At 45.2% G+C, this 17,555-nt stretch overlaps 2 protein-coding genes and 1 non-coding gene across 3 annotated transcripts in view; 2 read left to right on the forward strand and 1 right to left on the reverse strand.

Annotated features, from left to right (window-relative positions):
- Positions 1-4,268, reverse strand: part of LOC121690189 (F-box only protein 41-like) — a 13,642-nt gene extending 9,374 nt beyond the window's left edge. The window contains exons 1-6 of the mRNA XM_042070612.1: positions 3,920-4,268; positions 2,248-2,533; positions 881-945; positions 547-681; positions 302-414; positions 1-97 (exon numbers count right to left, since the gene is read on the reverse strand). The exon at positions 1-97 is cut by the window's left edge and continues 109 nt beyond it. Coding sequence (XP_041926546.1) covers positions 1-97; positions 302-414; positions 547-681; positions 881-945; positions 2,248-2,533; positions 3,920-4,197 — 974 coding nt within the window. The 5' untranslated portion in view covers positions 4,198-4,268. The remainder of the gene's footprint in view (positions 98-301; positions 415-546; positions 682-880; positions 946-2,247; positions 2,534-3,919) is intronic.
- Positions 4,269-9,367: 5,099 nt separating this feature from the next.
- LOC121690350 (steroid 17-alpha-hydroxylase/17,20 lyase) lies at positions 9,368-14,997 on the forward strand. The gene is made up of 8 exons (XM_042070858.1): positions 9,368-9,809; positions 10,755-10,893; positions 11,099-11,376; positions 11,601-11,687; positions 12,712-12,900; positions 13,344-13,513; positions 14,213-14,316; positions 14,511-14,997. Exons 1-8 carry the CDS (start codon positions 9,507-9,509, stop codon positions 14,753-14,755), a joined length of 1,515 nt encoding a protein of 504 aa, XP_041926792.1. The 5' UTR covers positions 9,368-9,506; the 3' UTR covers positions 14,756-14,997.
- A 1,697-nt stretch (positions 14,998-16,694) lies between these two features.
- Positions 16,695-16,776, forward strand: trnas-cga. The gene has a single exon. It is a non-coding gene; the product is annotated as a tRNA-Ser (tRNA).
- Positions 16,777-17,555: the final 779 nt, after the last annotated feature.

The following is a 17,555-nucleotide window of genomic DNA, read 5'->3' on the forward strand; positions in this document are numbered from 1 at the left end:
ACGTCCAGGTACGCAAACACACACCTCAGCGCTATACACACACACTCCAGAGAGCGGCTCGGCTTACTGCAGAAGGGACAGACAGCCTGAGAGACATCTGGAGGAAATCAGAGGAGCCCGGAGACAAAGGGAAGAGAAAAGAAAACGTGAGCGAAGACTAGAGGAGCCGAAGGACAGACCAGAGAAATGGGACGGAGTCTCACTACGTAATATCAATGATGCCTGAAAGACATATATATATTCAATATCTGTGTGTGTGTGTGTGTGTGTCTGTGTGTGTGTGTGTGTGTGTGTGAATTACCTCTGCTCGGTGTGTGTGGCCACAAACTCAGCTCTGAGGTGTCAGCTGACCATGAGTCGTCTCCCTCGTCGGAGCTCACACACACACACCCTCTCTCGCACAGACACCATCTCCTCCCACACACACACCCTCTCTCGCACAGACACCATCTCCTCCCACACACACACCCTCGCTCGCACAGACACCATCTCCTCCCACACACACACCCTCTCTCGCACAGACACCATCTCCTCCCACACACACACCCTCTCTCGCACAGACACCATCTCCTCCCACACACACACCCTCTCTCGCACAGACACCATCTCCTCCCACACACACACCCTCGCTCGCACATACATGAGCCCAGTGATAGGGTCCGCTTCACCCCCCGCGGCCACCTCAGGTACATATAAACTAGACCTGTTAGTACACTCTATATAGGCACACTATACTGTTACATTGTTACACTGCTACACATGAACATTCTCTCTCTCTCTCACTCTCTCTCTCACACACACACACACACACACACACACACACACACACACATACACACACACACACACACACACACACACACACACACACAGGGTTTACCTCTTATCAGGAGACACATGTTGCTGATACGTGTGTCCCGACACAACAGAGACACTCTGACTCCTCTATAAGAAGCAGAGAGAGAGAGAGAGATTAAGAAAGAAAGAAAAAACAAAAGAAAAAAAGAAAGAAAGAAAGAAAGAAAAAGAAAGAAAGAAAGAAAGAAAGAAAGAAAAGCTTTTTAAGGCTTGGGCTATATGGTATGCAAGTGAAGAGCTTGGTTGGCGGAGTGTAATAATAGTTTTAGAAGAGTGGTCTAATTTGTTTGAGCGTATGTGCTGCCATCACATCTGGTGTAGCCAGTTCCATTGATTATAGTGGAAGCAAATTGTTGCAGCAAATGCTTTGCAAACAGAGTGCTTCAGTTACGCGTCTGGCATAGCCTCCCTACTGGCTGTAATGTGTTTAACAAAATGGAAAAATCTATGTTTGCGATATGACCCCCACCTCTCACACGTCTACACATCAGAGACCAAATCATGCAGCACCATCAGCTCACTGACAGATGTAAAAAGCCAGTAGAATACAACAAAGAGTGGACAACATCCTTCTGCACACATACACGTGTGGAGAGAGAGATTCACACAGGCACAATGTTGACTACACAGACAGCAGCTATTCAGACAGACACGTTAAGACTGTTCCCCTGATGGCTGAGCTCTCTCATGGTTAGCCTCATGAAGTAGTGTTAACATTATGTGGATTAGTGTTGTGCCATGCGACTGCTGGTTGATTATTTTTTGGCAAGACTTCAGTAAGAGCCCCTCTCCAACTCAACATACTGTAAGAGCAGCTATGTAAACAATGATAATAGGATCTATGCCCTTTTTACTGTGTGTGTGTGTGTGTGTGTGTGTGTGTGAGTGAGAGAGAGAGAGAGAGAGGTGAAATTTGCGTTACCTAAATATGAACATACATTACATACACAAAGAAACACAGACACAGACACAGATACAGACACACACACACACACACACACACACACACACACACACACACACACACACACACACAGCCACATGGACACATGCCCACACGAACATGCAGACACACACACACACACACTCTTCCCCATTTCCATAGTTCATAGTTCATAATTCTACAATTATCATTATTCTGTTTTATTTGTGTGTTACTCCCTCTTTCCCTCCCCATTTCATGCATTTGACCCAAATGCTTTGGCTGTACAACATTATGGTCATGCTAATAAAGCTCCTTTTGAATTTGAATTTGAATTTGAGAGAGAGAGAGAGAGAGAGAGAGAGAGAGAGAGAGAGAGAGAGAGAGAGAGAGAGAGAGATAGTGTGTGTGTATCCATGTGGATGAGTGAGGGCCTACAATTAGGGCCCAATAAAACATGGACTTACCTGGTAGCTCCCATTCATCCCGGCCCCAGAGCTCCTGCAGTGTGGGGTGTGTGCATAGCGCAAGTACGTTTGGTGGGTGAGGACAGGAGTGTAGTGAGACTGGGAGTGTGAGCGTGAGCGTGCGCGAGCGTAACGTGATTGCGCTTGTGTGTGTTGGTCCAGCAGGAGGGTCTCGGCGGTCTCGGCCCTCTCCAGCAGCTCCTCGATAAACTCCTGCAGGCGCAGCTTGGCGTCGGCCTCCTTCAGTGCCGTGTCTCTCAGGAACACACTCAGCTCACACACCTGTCTGCAACATAAAATATACACACAACATAAACACACACACACTCACACACACACACACACAGTACCTTTCAGCATGTGACACAAATTAACCAGATGTTGGTCACTTCACACACTTGAAGACAAATTAGATTAAATTGCACTATGAGAAATAATTGTGTGTGTGTGGGGGGGGGGGGGGGGGGGTATGTGGTGTTAGACGTAGAATTGGCCTCATTTTTTGTGTAATGCCTCATTTTAATAGTCCTTTTTTGTCTTGGATGTATTCCTCCTACCTTGACCATCTGGATTTAAGAAAATGTGTGTTGTATCAACACAACATACTGTAATTTGCATTAGACATAGAGAGCATGAGAAAGAGAAAGAGAAAGGGAAAGAGAGACATAGGAAGTGAAAGAGAAGAGGAAGAATGAGAGGGAGGGAGAGATAGAGACAAAGGGAGTATGACTACCCAGAGACTCTCAGCGATCCTGTCAGACTCCATTTCTCATCAGGCACCATGTGGGCTGCCTGTGACCTCTGAATAGCACCCTCCATGCTGCCAAATAAGGAAGTGTTGCCTAGAGCAACAGCAGTCACAATGCAGCCTGTGCTGTATGCAAGAATCCTTTAGTCCTGTGAGACGTCAGGTATATACAAAGCTTAAGATGCTAAATTACATGTAGTAGATTAGTAGATTAGTAGTAGAAACCAGGATTTACGAATCCTGCCCATAAACCTGGCAGGGCAGTTACCCTGGAACTACTGTACAATCAGCATCTTAAAATCTATTACAGACTGTGCCTTGGAAACCTTATTAGTGAACAAGACAGATAATCACTTTAGACAGTCAATAGCACCACATGACCTGTCTGGTAAACATTTCTAGATAATTATAGTAAACAAAAAAGGTCAAAAAACACGTTTGACCTCTTTTAAACTACACCAGTGCAGTGATAAATGCTTTAAACAAACTCCAAATCCCATAAACCCACAAAATACATGACGTAATACTATAAAACAGTAGGAAATCACACTGATATTAGAAGCATCATAAACCCCAATCATCTTCTGTCACACACACACGGGCGGTGGTAGTGTAGTGGTTAAGGAGCTGGGCTAGTGTGCAGTAGCCTGAAAGTTGTCGGTTCAATTCCTGGTCTTTATCGTTGTGCCCTTGAGCAAGGCACTTAACCCCAAGTTGCTCCGGGGACAATGTGATCCCTTGTAATATAGCTAACATATGTAAGTCACTTTGGTGTCTGCTAAATGTAATGTAACACACACACACACATACACATTACCAACTGTGATGCTCAGGAAATAATACAAACACCTCATATTAGTAATCCTACTTCACAAACATACATGTTTACACACACAAACAAATATAGCTGGGCACTGCACTGACCGTTCCTTCGAGGTCAGCTCCCTCTGTTTCTCAATCACTTCTCGTCGAAGATCGGTCATCATCTCCGCAGCGATGGAGAGCTGTCGCTTGAGCTGTGAATTCCTCTCCTCCAGCTCTTCCTTCGCTCGCCGCAACTTCTCCTTCTCTTTCTTTGCAACACGCACCTCTGCACTCTTTCTCTCCAGCTCTCCCATCATCAGGGCCTCCAGCCAGGCCAGGCCCCAGCCAGGCTGCCCCCGCTGGGCTTTCATACGACCCGAGGCCCCCTCTCTCCCCATGGAGCTCCAGACTGCCACTGTCTGACAGCGGGAGGAGGAGGACGAGGGGAGAGAGAGGGAAGACAAAGGCCCGAGAGTGGAGGATGAACGGAGGGAGAGGAGACGAGAGGAGGGGTGGAGAGAGAGATGAGAGCGAGAGGAGAAGCGAGGAGAGGAAGCAAAGATGGACAGATGAGGGAGGGAGAGGAGAGGAGAGATGTCTCCCGGAGAGAGACGTGGCTGAGCAATGACGGGAGGCTCCAGGGCCCCGGACTGGTAAGGGAGCATTGGCCTGCAGAAGCCCAGGAAGGGGAGCTCAATCTGGGCACAGCTGTCTGTAACACCTGGCCTCAGGGCCCGGGTGAGCAGGGAGAGGGCACACATCCATTCCTGGGGATGCACACTCTGCAGGTGCGCACACAGGGAACGCACACTCTCAAAGTCCAGGGGACACCATGGACAAGAGAGTGCCTGTTCAGCCATCTCTCTCTCTCTCACACACACACACACACACAACGATCAGTCATGCAGACATAGTTACCAACACACGCTCAAACACACACTGGAGAGGTCACCACAATATCTTCAGTCCTGCAATAAACAAGCAGAAATGTGATTCACTACCATGTCTGTGTATGTGTATTTTAATTAGCATGCTTGCTCCCACCCTTGATGGGTATGTGTCTATCTGTGTCTGTCTGTCTGTCTAATTGTCTTTCTTTTGGTCTGTCTGTCTGGACAGAGGATATGGCATGACTGTCATGCTCCAGTTGATGTGCTACTTTAATACATGATGTTTGCCTGGCTGTATGTGACAGAGTCAGGTTATATGTGAGTGAGGGGCATTAATTAAACATAGTCAGGGCAGACACCACATACACACTCACACTCCTTAATGACAGTCAAGCTGGATGTGTTCTTCAGTACAACAAGTAAAACATGTGTATTCCTATGTATGGTCGTGTGTGTGTGTGTGTGTGTATGCGCATGCGGCGGGCGGAAACAAGAAGAGATGAAACGTCCTCTTTTGCCTCAGTGCTCCTATCAGCTGGCCATCTCACCCTTGCGAGCCCGCTCACACAGGCTCATATACCATTTTAATCACGCATGAGAGGCATGCAGACAAAGCCGCCTTTTCCATGGCACGTGCGTGACCGTTTCTTTGATGCCTTGTATGCCGGAACCAAAACAGAAAGTCTTGCGCGTTGTGTAAAATTCGAGTCGAATTCGTGACATGCATGGGAGTGTCGCCATCGCGCCTTCTCCACACAGAAATTATGTTTACAGTTTATTCTTTCGATGTGTCTGTCTGGCATAAATTATCACCACGCACCCAGCGACCCACAAAGTCCCACACACGCATTGCCAATGAACCTGAACCAGGCAAGACTTTTTGGCTCTAGGTAACAGTGCAATTAAATTGTCAACATCATACCATTTTCCAGAAATATCGTTTCACGCCTACTGCCACTTACCTCTCCGCTCTTGTCCATCGTTTTGTCCGTTATGAAGCATTCCGCGTGGATGCTCTTTTCGCTCAGGAGATGCGCTCCTTCGTGGTGCGCTCGTGACGTCATCGAGGGAGCGAGCGTGACCCGATGGGTTCATCTCAAAGCTCTATTTGCATACGGCCCCTCTCCTCAGTGCTCGGTCCTCCAGCTCGTGCCCCGGAAATCGAGAGGGAGTCATGGTCCATGGTCTACGGTGCGTTCATGCGCATGGTAAGATCATTTTCCCAGTGAAAACATCATCATTCACGTCACTTCATGTGGGAATAAGAGATGGGAAACTGGGGGAACATTTTGCTACCGGAGTTGCCTAATTGGGGGCTTGTTGTCACTTTTGTCCTCACCTTGTATCATTTGTAGTCCATGTGGCCTTTCATGTCCAACAATTGTAATATGTACTTGGGAATTTGCTGATTTTGTCACTCTTTCACAATCATCTTAAACCATGTTTAATGAAATACAGTTGTTTATTTAAGATTAGTGAACAATGTTTTTCACACATTCCGACGGCAGAGCACATGAACACTTGCAGTGGGAAAAACAAAGCAATCACGGAGGCAGTCCCTAATATTCCCAGGTGGCATGAACGGACCATGACTTATGGAAATCATATATTTCTGTGGAGCCAACCAACCCAGATGGCCTTTGCCCCCTTATCACATGCTTAACCTCCATTAATCAGTGGATGAGCATTAATCAGTGGATGTTCCTTAAAAATACAGGGTAAATATACACACCCCTGTTAAATTCCTATAGAGGTGGGCAGATCTTTATTTTTAAAGATCGGTTATTTCATAGATCCAGGATACTATGAATCCTGGCCTTTGGCATCCTGGCCAATCTCTAATTTTATTTAAAAGATCAGAATCACAACTTTTTAATTATATAATTCAATGGTTTTCATAGATTTGTTTTTTGTCAGTAGGATTTTGAACAATGGAAAAGTGCAAATACAGTATATAGGGTGTATAGGGTATTTTCATTCATTTTCAATATTGAGATTTAATAAGTGGTTATATAATTTTGTTATGTTTATAGTATTTCTTATTATTACTGACTATATAATCACATATTACTTAAAAAAAAAAAACACCAACAAGAATCCCTTTAGGCGCAGAATGTCACTTGACAAGCGTTCTGTTCACAAGGCACGAAATCTATATACTAATACGCTGTGTACTAACAGTATACAGTCAGACCTGTCATATGGTCAACCAGCTTTCTAGCAACCAACAAGTAGCCTCCACAATAAACATCTTAGCAAAATCTGTTTTATCATCAAACTGTCGTTTTGACTGTTGTGAGTTGTAGGCCTATGAAGTGTGAGTGAACAGTGACATCTGGTGGTGGTGTGTATTAAGACTACAAAATGGAGGTTTATCCAATTGACTGAAGGACCGGCAAGGATGAAAATGAGTGAAAGAGTGAGAAAGAAGTGTGTGTGTGTGTGTGTGTGTGTGAGTGAGAGAGAGAGAGAGAGAGAGAGAGAGAGAGAGAGAGAGAGAGAGAGAGAGAGAGAGAGAGAGAGAGAGAGAGAGAGAGAGGAGAGAGAGAGAGAGAGTGCTTAGGAGTGAGAGAGTGCTTCGGACTTGTTACCGGAGGGTTGCCGGTTCGAACCCCGACCAGTAGGCACGGCTGAAGTGCCCATGAGCAAGGCACCTAACCCCTCACTGCTCCCTGAGCGCCGCTGATGCAGGCAGCTCACTGCGCCGGGATTAGTGTGTGGTTCACCTCACTGTGTGTGCACTGTGTGCAGTGTGTGTTTCACTAATTCACGGATTGGGATAAATGCAGAGACCAAATTTCCCTCACGGGATCAAAAGAGTATATATACTTATAAGAGTGCATTAAATATGCATAATAAGACATGAGGTGCTCTCTGATATGGCAGCAGAAAAACTGCTGAAGTTATGTTATGTTATATGCCATATACAGTGGAAGAGAGCTGGAAAGTAGGACATTGTGATGAATGTCTGGATGAGCACACCCTGCTGTGTGAAGTTATGAGTTAACTCAGCAACTTCTCTGATATAATGCATAGACTAGAAGAACAACGTGATATATGAAGAAGAAAGACTAAACTCACAGGCTCTTAAGAGGAAGAGAAACTGCTATAACTCGGCAGATCAAAGCTGTTTCAAAGGTCAGCCCAGACATCCTTCAGAATTCAGATCATGGCAGCTGTTATTGGTTTCTTAAGCTCTGGGTTTGTGGTAGAGCTGCCACAGTTTTGGAACAGAGAAACTGGTACCAAGCAATTGTCTTTCTCCTAAACATACCACAAGTCACTCCAAACTCCATATTGATGGCATGGGGGGGGGGGGGGGGGGGGGGGGGGGGGGCACAAGGCTTTCATGTTCCATGGCTGGAGGACTCTACCCTGCTCCATCACATGCTGGGTACACTGTGTCCTGACCTGGAGACTGACCCCTGGGGTTGGTCTGTTCTGTTGGTGGCTCCACAGGCTGTCTCTCAGCCCCGATCACTTGTCCTCTGTGAGGGTCAACTGCAAGGTCATCCAGTACGACTGGCAGGCTCTTTCTCCTTCACACAAACACAAACACATACTACTGACCTTGGCAGGCAATGCATTGGACTTCTCAAGGCTGAAAACACACACACACACACACACACAAACACAAAGGGATAGAGACGCTGAAATTCCTGACGATCTTCATGATAGTGAGTTGAGTGACTTTTAAAAAGCTGATACTGTAAATTTGAAGACTATTACTGCTTGTTAACTTTCTGTCTGCTATGACACGACAGTTCAGACCTTTTTGTTTAAAGGCATAAATACTGAAATTGCTTGGCAAGATGTATTACTGATATGCCCTTGAGGGCATATGCTCTTAAAAGTATTTACAACCGTCAGAGTCCTTTGATTGTATCAGTGTAAGAAATTGTCGTAACATAATGTAGGCTATTATGCTGACAGCTTAGTTACATAAAATAAGTTGTTATAGCATCTAAAATGCTGAGAGCTGTCATGATCATTACCAATAACAGTGTCATGACATTGTCATATAATCAACTGTCATGAGGACTAATGGCAAAGCCCTAGAGCAGTGATTCTTAAACTATTTGCCTGGCAACCCCCAAAAAGTGTTTGGCCAAGTCTCACAACCAACTTCTCTCCATCCTTTACTCTTTTCTGATTGGCTGGTGGGTATTAATTCTAAATAACGGGATCTGGTAAAAAAGTTTAATCAATGGAAATCCATTTCTTTGGCACACTACATCAATTAACTGTCATATTTCAATTGGCTGATTAGGATATTGATTGCTTACCGATAGATAAAGTGTACGCACACACGCACACACACACCTGCCCTCCCAGTGACATCAATTGCTGGTCTGTCTCTACCTGCTCACCTCACACACACTTTCCCTCCCCATTAAGTCTTCTCCTTATCTGCTCTGCTCTACAACAAAGTGACTGTGTGTGTGTGTGTGTGTGTGTGTGTGTGTGTGTGTGTGTGTGTGTGTGTTGTGTGTGTCTGTGTGTGTGTGTGTGTGTGTGTTTCTAGTCAGCATGTTCGAAACATCCCTGACCCTTTTATCTCAAACCAAGGCTCTGACACAGACACACATCCACTCTGACAGAGCAAGAGAGAGCGAGAGAGAGAGAGAGAGAGAGAGAGAGAGAGATAGAGGGCTGGTCCTATAAGTATGAGCGGGACTACAAGTCAGTGTTGATAAGTATAGCAACACAGTGCTGGGACACAGCAGTGCGAGCAGCATTAGCCCATTCACACATCACACATACACATCATTAACTCACCACATGCACACCAGCTCCATTAAAGCGCATGCACACAGATGGGCCTGACACTGTTCCTGGGTGGTCTGATCGTGCTCGCTGCTCTGCTTAAGTGCCTCCTGGAATTGCGTCGCTCCCCCGGCAGGTTGCCGTGCCTACCACGCCTGCCGCTGCTGGGCAGTCTGCTGAGCCTGCGCTCGGAGCTGCCGCCCCACCTGCTCTTCACACAGCTGGCGTGCACCTATGGGAAGCTCTACGCACTCTACCTGGGCCCGCACCTGGCCCTGGTGGTCAACGACTACGCGCATGCGCGCGAGGTCCTGCTCGGCAAGGGCCGCGAGTTCGCAGGACGACCTTACATGGTGAGGAAGACACAGTCTGTGCACATACACTTACACACATATAGACATACACACACAAACACACACTTGAAAAGATTATTCTCATCTAGTGTGTGTGTGTGTGTGTGTGTACACTTTATCTACTGGTAAGCAATCAACACAATATCCCAATTTTTAGAGTGGTGTCGGATAGTTTTTGAAGCCTTTTAGACATTTTTTAATAAAACTGCATGATCAGATCTTCATAAGCACTGAATAAGATAATATGATGAAATAGCTGAACAAATTGTATAACATTAAAATTACCTTAGATAGACAGATAGATAGATAGATAGATAGATACTTTAAGTGTGGTACAACTATCTGAACCCCTCCAATAAGCTGTGATCGTCTTTACCAATTGTCAATTCAAATGTACAGTGCCTTTCAAATTTGTTGGCACCCCTGGTAAAGATGCTAAATGCTACTGGGACTTTGCTTGTGTGTCCTTCGTGTTCTATGGTCAGAAAAAAAGAAAATTGAGCTTTTTACCAAAAAAACTACACATGCTACACTTAGTTGGTGGTTAATGATTGGTTCTGGGCAGCCATGGCCTACTGGTTAGCACTTCGGACCTGTAACCGGAGGGTTGCCGGTTTGAACCCCGACCAGGCATGGTTGAAGTGCCCTTGAGCAAGGCACCTAACCCCTCACTGCTCCCCGAGTGCCGCTGTTCATGCAGGCAGCTCACTGCGCCGGGATTAGTGTGTGCTTCACCTCACTGTGTGTACACTGTGTGCTGTATGTGTTTCACTTATTCACGGATTGGGATAAATGCAGAGACCAAATTTCCCTCAAGGGATCAAAAGAGTATAAATACTTACTTATGAGGTTCCTCCTTCACCGTAAAGTGCTTTGGTTGCCTGTGTTGTTGTTGTTGTTGTTGTATAATCACCCACAAACACTGAGTGAGGGATTGTGTTTCAGGTGACTACAGAGCTTCTGACTCGTGGGGGGAAGGACATTGCCTTTGCCGACTACAGCCCATTGTGGAGAGGCCAGCGCAAGCTGGTGCATAGTGCCTTCAGCCTCTTTGGAGAGGGATCAAGTAAACTGCAGACCATAGGTATTCACACACACACACACACACACACACACACACACACACACAAAAATCACCCTAAAAATGCAGACACACATACACTCACACACAGAAAGGCTAACACAAGCACTTGAATTTCCACTATATCGCCCAGCAAACTCATCCAAAACGTGTGTGTGTGTGTGTCCATGTATATGTATGTGTGCATGTCTGTGTCTATTGGTTCCAGTGTTAGAAGCAGCAGACTGCCTGGTTGCAGAGCTCCTCTCCCTGGGTGCTCAGCGCGAGTGTGTGGGGAACGGTGTGTGTGAGGGTGTATGTGGGTGTGTGTGTGTGGACCCCGCACCTGCCATCCTCAGAGCGGTCACTAACGTAGTGTGTCGGCTGGTGTTCAGCGGCAACTACAGTGCTGGCGACCCTGAGCTCCGTGAAGTCATGGACTACAACGACGGCATCGTCCAGACTATCGCCCGTGGCGCTCTGGTGGACATCTACCCCTGGCTCCGAGTGGGTTACTATGGTTACTCTAGCTCTGTTGTATCTTGTTGACTAATTTCTAAATTAATCAATAGCTTCTTATGAAGAAGGCCTTATTGTAAAGCAGTTCACAGACTGTTTACACAAGTATATCATACAGTTTGTCTAACTGCATTACTATGTGTGTATGCATGTATTTGTGTGTGTGTGTGTGTGTGTGTTTGTGATTATTTTTCTGGCACTTCCCATGAAAGATTTTCCCCAATAAAGATTTGGAGAAACTGAAAGCGTGTGTGAAAGTAAGAGACAGCCTACTGACGACAAAACTAGAGGAACATAAGGTATGTCAAATGTGCATGTTTACCCACCGGTGAAATCTTTATCTGAAATAACACATTTTAATGGCTTTTTTGTGATGCGTACTTTAATTCAAAACTGTAAGGGCTCTAGATGTTCTCTTTGGCTGTCAACCCTCATTTGATGGATCTGACCCCTTCTAGGAAAGGTTCTTTGTGTACCAGCTGTTTGTAGTTATGGGCTTAACCCCTCTCTCCACCACAACTTAACCCTCTTTTTTCCTGGAAGAAAAATGTTGGCAAATATTTTTTAATTTAAAATAAGAAAATAAATAAATAATGTTACAAAGTGCATGTTGCAATGCCATTTCTCTTTCTTTGAAACACCTATCCCAATATGTTCTTAACCTCGAAGACACATGTTGTCAATAGTGATGCATGCATTCTAAAGGTCAGAGGTCAGTGGGAGGAGGTGCACTTGCAGGCAACCACCATGACATTGACCCTGACCCTGACCCTGACCTCGACCCTTACCCTATTCATAATCTCACACTCAGCCTGATGGAATGTGCGTGCGTGTGTGTGTGCAGGCGGGAGAGCATTATAGTGTATGTGTGTGTGCGTGTGTGTACGTGTGTGTGCGTGTATGTGTGCACAAGTGCATTTGCTTTCATGTGACTGTGTGTATTGGTAACATGATGAGGGATTAATATGTAATCTGCTTTTATAAGGGACTGAATATGCTAAAACTGTGTGTGTGTGTGTGTGTGTGTGTGTGTGTGTGTGTGTGTGTGTGTGTGTGTGTGTGTGTGTGTGTGTGTGTGTGTGTGTGTGTGTACAGGGGTTAAATTGGGCCAGGGTTGTCCAGGGCTGTCAAGCACATAAGCCTGATTTTATTGACACATTTTGCCATTTATTTTTAGCTGTAGACAACATACTAATGACACAAGAACTTGTGAACCCTAGTACTTAGAAGCGTCATCAGCTACTTCAGATGGCTAAGTGAGGTTATTCCCAAAAATGATCAGAAATGAAATGCTGTGTGTGTGTGTGTGTGTCTGACCTTTAGGAAAGTCTGACCCCTGGTGATCCCCGTGATCTGCTGGACGCTCTGCTGGAGGGGCGGAGCTCTGATGGAGAAAATGGCCTCTCAGATGACCATGTGCTCATGACCGCTGCTGAGGTCTTTGGGGCCGGAGTGGAGACCACCTCCACCACCATACTGTGGGCTGTAGCTTTCCTACTGCACCATCCAGAGGTAAACACACACACACACTCTCTCTTTCTTTCTCTCTCTCTCTTTCTCTCTCTCTCACACACACACACACACACACACACACACACACTCCCTCTCTCCCTCAGACACACACACACACACACACTCCCTCTCTCCCTCAGACACACACACACACACACACACACACACACACATGCACACACACAGTCACAAACACAAACAGAACACAGACCAGAACCAATACACATGCACTGTATACATGATAACTTAAATTGGAGTGTATGTACACACACTCTCAAATATACACATATAGGCCAGTGCTAAAACATAAGCACAAAGAATAAATGTGAATGAATATAAACACATATTCAAATATACAAAGCATATGGACATGTACTCCCAATTTAACATATTTTGTCTGTTTGTTTGTGTGTGTGTGTGTTTGTGTGTGTGTGTGTGTGTAGGTGCAGGAGCGTGTGCAGGCAGAGCTTGATGAGTGTGTGGGTGCAGAGCGAGCGCCGTTGCTAAGTGACCGGACGCAAATGCCCGTGCTGGACAGTGTGATGTGTGAGGTGATGAGGATACGACCTGTCAGCCCACTGCTCATACCACATGTAGCCATGCAGGACACCAGGTAACACACACACACACACACACACACACACACACACACACACACACACACACACACACTGCTCATACCACATGTAGCCATGCAAGACACCAGGTAACACATACACACACCCACACACACCAGAGAACACACACACACACACACACATTGCTCATACCACATATAGCCATGCAAGACACCAGGTAACACACACACACACACACACACTGCTCATACCACATGTAGCCATGCAGGACACCAGGTAACACACACACCTGTCAGCCCACTGCTCATACTACATGTAGCCATGCAAGACACCAGGTAACACACACACACACACTCACATGAGCTAACACACAGACACATACACACACTCACACACACATCAACTGTTTTCAGACATGTCCTCCGCACCATATGTGAACGACATGACGCACATTAACAGAATCTCTGCATGTTCTTCGCTATGTTCAGACATGAACTCATTTACATAATGTCCATCCGAAATACTAGGAGGGGAGTAGTGTAAGAGCCGGCTAAGTTCGGACTTCCAAATGTCTGGGATATGTTGTTCAGATGTACGGCCCCACCGCTTGATATCCACAGAACACGCGGACTTACACCTATGTCTGAAAGCAGCTACACACACGTATGGTAACACACAAAGTCACATTCTCAATTTTCACACTCTGGTCAACTTTTGTCTCTCCATTCTTTCAGTATCGGAGGCCACTCTGTTGCCAAGGGAACTCGTGTTCTGGTGAACATGTGGGCCATCCACCATGACCCGCAGCAGTGGGACCAGCCAGAGAGCTTTAGGCCAGGTGAAAACACACACTCACACACACACACACACACACACACACAAACACACACACACACTCTTTCTCTCCTCTCTCATACAAACATACAGTACATATACAACACAAACACACATCCCCATGTGTGTTTCTCACACACGCTCCCTCAACCACACACTTATGATGTTAAGACTCCACACCTTTTATTTCCCACATAGAGCGTTTCCTTGACAACTCAGGCCAGAGGGTGAATCCGCCGTCTTTCCTGCCCTTTGGGGCGGGGCCTCGGGTGTGTGTTGGCGAATCGCTGGCCAGGATGGAGCTCTTCCTGTTTCTGTCCCGTGTGCTGCAGCGCTGTCGCTTCACGGCCCCTCATGGGGGCTCCCTGCCAGACCTGCAGGGGCGCTACGGAGTTGTTCTGCAGCCACCAAAGTACACACTCACCATCAAAGCCCGAACCTGACCCTAAATGAGTGTGTGTGTGTGTGTGTGTGTGTGTGTGTGTGTGTCTGTTTGTACAGTTTTGTGCATATGTTAATATATCTGACAAGTGACACATTCATACTACCAGCAACCTGTGTTAGTTGACATACATTTTTTAAGTATCAGCAGGATACAGGATACATTCAGTTGAATAGTTCTAACCATGAACAAAATAAACACATTTAGCCATGTTTTCATGTCAATAAACCCAGTCATATGTTACTGCAATGTGGCCAGACTTTTATCTTTTCATTTCAGTTAATTTATCTTATCTTCTTATCAGCTTTTCATCCATTCAGAATTGTTAGCTACACCTTCACTTATTTGTACACCAACAACAATAGGCTTGGATATGTCCAAGAGAACAAGCAAAACCGCAACAATTACTAATCTACTTCAGTCTTCATTCTCAACACTGCGGTATAATATATAATGTATGTATGTACAGTATAATCATAACGTATGTAGCCATGGATATACAAGATGCTCTCTGAGCATGTGTGTGGAGTGTCAGGGCCAGGTGAAGCAATGTTTTATCTCTGTATCTCCACAAGGCTACCCATCTCTCTCTCTCTCTCTCTCATACACACACACACACGCACACACACACACAAAATAAACATGTCCACATAAGGTGCTGATACAGAACATATTTCTTCCTGTCCCAACCTCAGATTGGGGATCTCATCAACCTTGGAGTGATAACGCATCTCTTAACCTGGCCCTGACATTCCTTCCGAGCCACACATACACACACACACACACACACACAATATTCAATAACCACAAATCTACATAATCACATGTACCTAACACGGCTGCAGCTCCATGACAAACATTAAGCTCAGTGCTTGGTGTGTCATAGGAAGCTACTTTCTCAGATCAATAGATATGTATTTGTGAGCCGTCTGTGGGATTGTGTAGGACTAATCATTCATTGTGTCTCATAAAACCCCATTTGCTTTATATAAAATCCTAAATTGAATTAGTTTAACCGCAGTTATGGGACAAAAATAATGTTATGTCCAAAATATTGCATTTACTGCATATTAACTGCAAATAATTTTTGACGCTTAAAGAAGTAGTTATTTTTTTAAGGGTTGAGGCTTGGCAATCCAATCCAAGCTATGCTGTGGCAGGCAGCGGCATAGGCCTATCAAATGTAATGTGTGGCCAAAGCTAAATGCAAGCATATTTGTAAATGTCAAATTACTACAACTTGAAAGAGTTTAAGACTGATGTTATGCATTGATTTAAAAAGGAGAATTTATATAAAGGAAAAAGAAAATGAGGATGAAGCCTCTCTGGAGATGAGAGCCTGAGGGAGTGAAGAAGAGGAGGACATCAGATCAGGAGGGAAGGAAAGCGAGGGATTATGGAGAAAAAATAAATAAGCCTGTTCTATGTAAGAAAGTTTATTAAATCAAGGTGATTGGAGATGAAAAGCTGGTGGTGTATCTTAAATGTATTTTTTTTTGGGGGGGGGGGCGCACTCTGCCTCTGCCATGACGCTCTGATCCAAGATACACTGAACTGACTAATTAAGTTCGGGAGAAAAGAGATAAAAGACCTACACTGAAAACTAATTGGTTGATTTAGGGAAACAGACCAGTCTGTCTTGCATGAATGATCTTGATGATCTTCATGAACAGGCACACACGCACCACCTCACTTCTCTCTCCCTCTCGTGTGCGCGCGCTACACGATTTGAAGTTAGCGTCTCACGTGCGCGCTCTTGCTCGCTCACTTCCGGGAGATTTTATGTAATATGTGGGCATCAGCGAGCCGTTATCAATATGCAGGAGACTCCCGGAACTTCAGGGAGACTTGGGATGCCTGCTTTAAAAAATAAAATAGGCTTTGATATAGCAGTCAGGTTCTTTTATTTAAATAATAGTTACGTCACTTCCTGGATGTTAGCTGTGATGGCCGAGAGGTTAAGGCGTTGGACTCGAAATCCAATGGGGTTTCCCCGCGCAGGTTCGAACCCTGCTCACAGCGATAACTTTCTACAAACACGAACTAAAAATTTGACTAAAATCTAAATTAACATGTGTACATCGCTTACTCCATTTCAACACCGGAACAAAACGGTGATTACCCTATTACTTGCACATGTAGGTAGCTACTAGCCTACCTAAATGTGCAAGTACCTCTGGAAAGGAAGGAATCTGGAAAATCGAAAGGTGGCGGTGTTTGCATCATGACGAACAGCAAGTGGTGTGATCCTAGAAATGTCACCGTTCTCTCAAAGTCCTGCTCGCCTCATCTAGAACATCTAGCGATCGTCTGTCGACCCTTCTACCTGACCGCTGTCTCGCTATCCGGCAAAAGATTATTTGGGCGCCGCCATTGGCCGAATACCGGCGCCCATTGACTTACATTGAACACATGTAAACAAACCCTCAATTATGTGCTCAAACTAACGCCGCTGACTTATGACAACAACCATTCCACTTTGATACGAAACTAAATTTTTGTACAACATTTATCCAGCAAAAATTACAGAATTTGGATCAAGTAATGTGGAGAAATATCGATATTAAGAAAATTGCCGCTGCGTGACGCCGAGTTAATGGCATTTCCCCTTGTCCATGAGTCACGTATAACAGGTCACGTCGGTGGCCGTTATCCCTCACATGTTAGAGTAATGACATTCAAAAACGTACCTTTATATTACATTACAATTTATAAAGGAACGAAATGTCAAAAGAATTAAGCAATATGTTAGCTGGATGACAAGAATATTAGTAAGGAAAAACAAGATTTTTACCGTAATG

The sequence above is a fragment of the Alosa sapidissima genome, chromosome 18, assembly GCF_018492685.1.
Source record: "Alosa sapidissima isolate fAloSap1 chromosome 18, fAloSap1.pri, whole genome shotgun sequence".
NCBI classification, from domain to species: Eukaryota; Metazoa; Chordata; class Actinopteri; order Clupeiformes; family Clupeidae; genus Alosa; species Alosa sapidissima.

What these genes read in the sequence shown, in the direction of transcription:
- LOC121690350 (XM_042070858.1), top strand. Translation starts at nt 9,507, where the DNA reads ATGGGCCTGACACTGTTCCTGGGTGGTCTGATCGTGCTCGCTGCTCTG. An exon ending in TCCTACTGCACCATCCAGAG is followed by an intron (nt 12,901 to 13,343) that starts GTAAACACACAC and finishes GTGTGTGTGTAG; the next exon opens with GTGCAGGAGCGTGTGCAGGC. An exon ending in GCCAGAGAGCTTTAGGCCAG is followed by an intron (nt 14,317 to 14,510) that starts GTGAAAACACAC and finishes TTTCCCACATAG; the next exon opens with AGCGTTTCCTTGACAACTCA.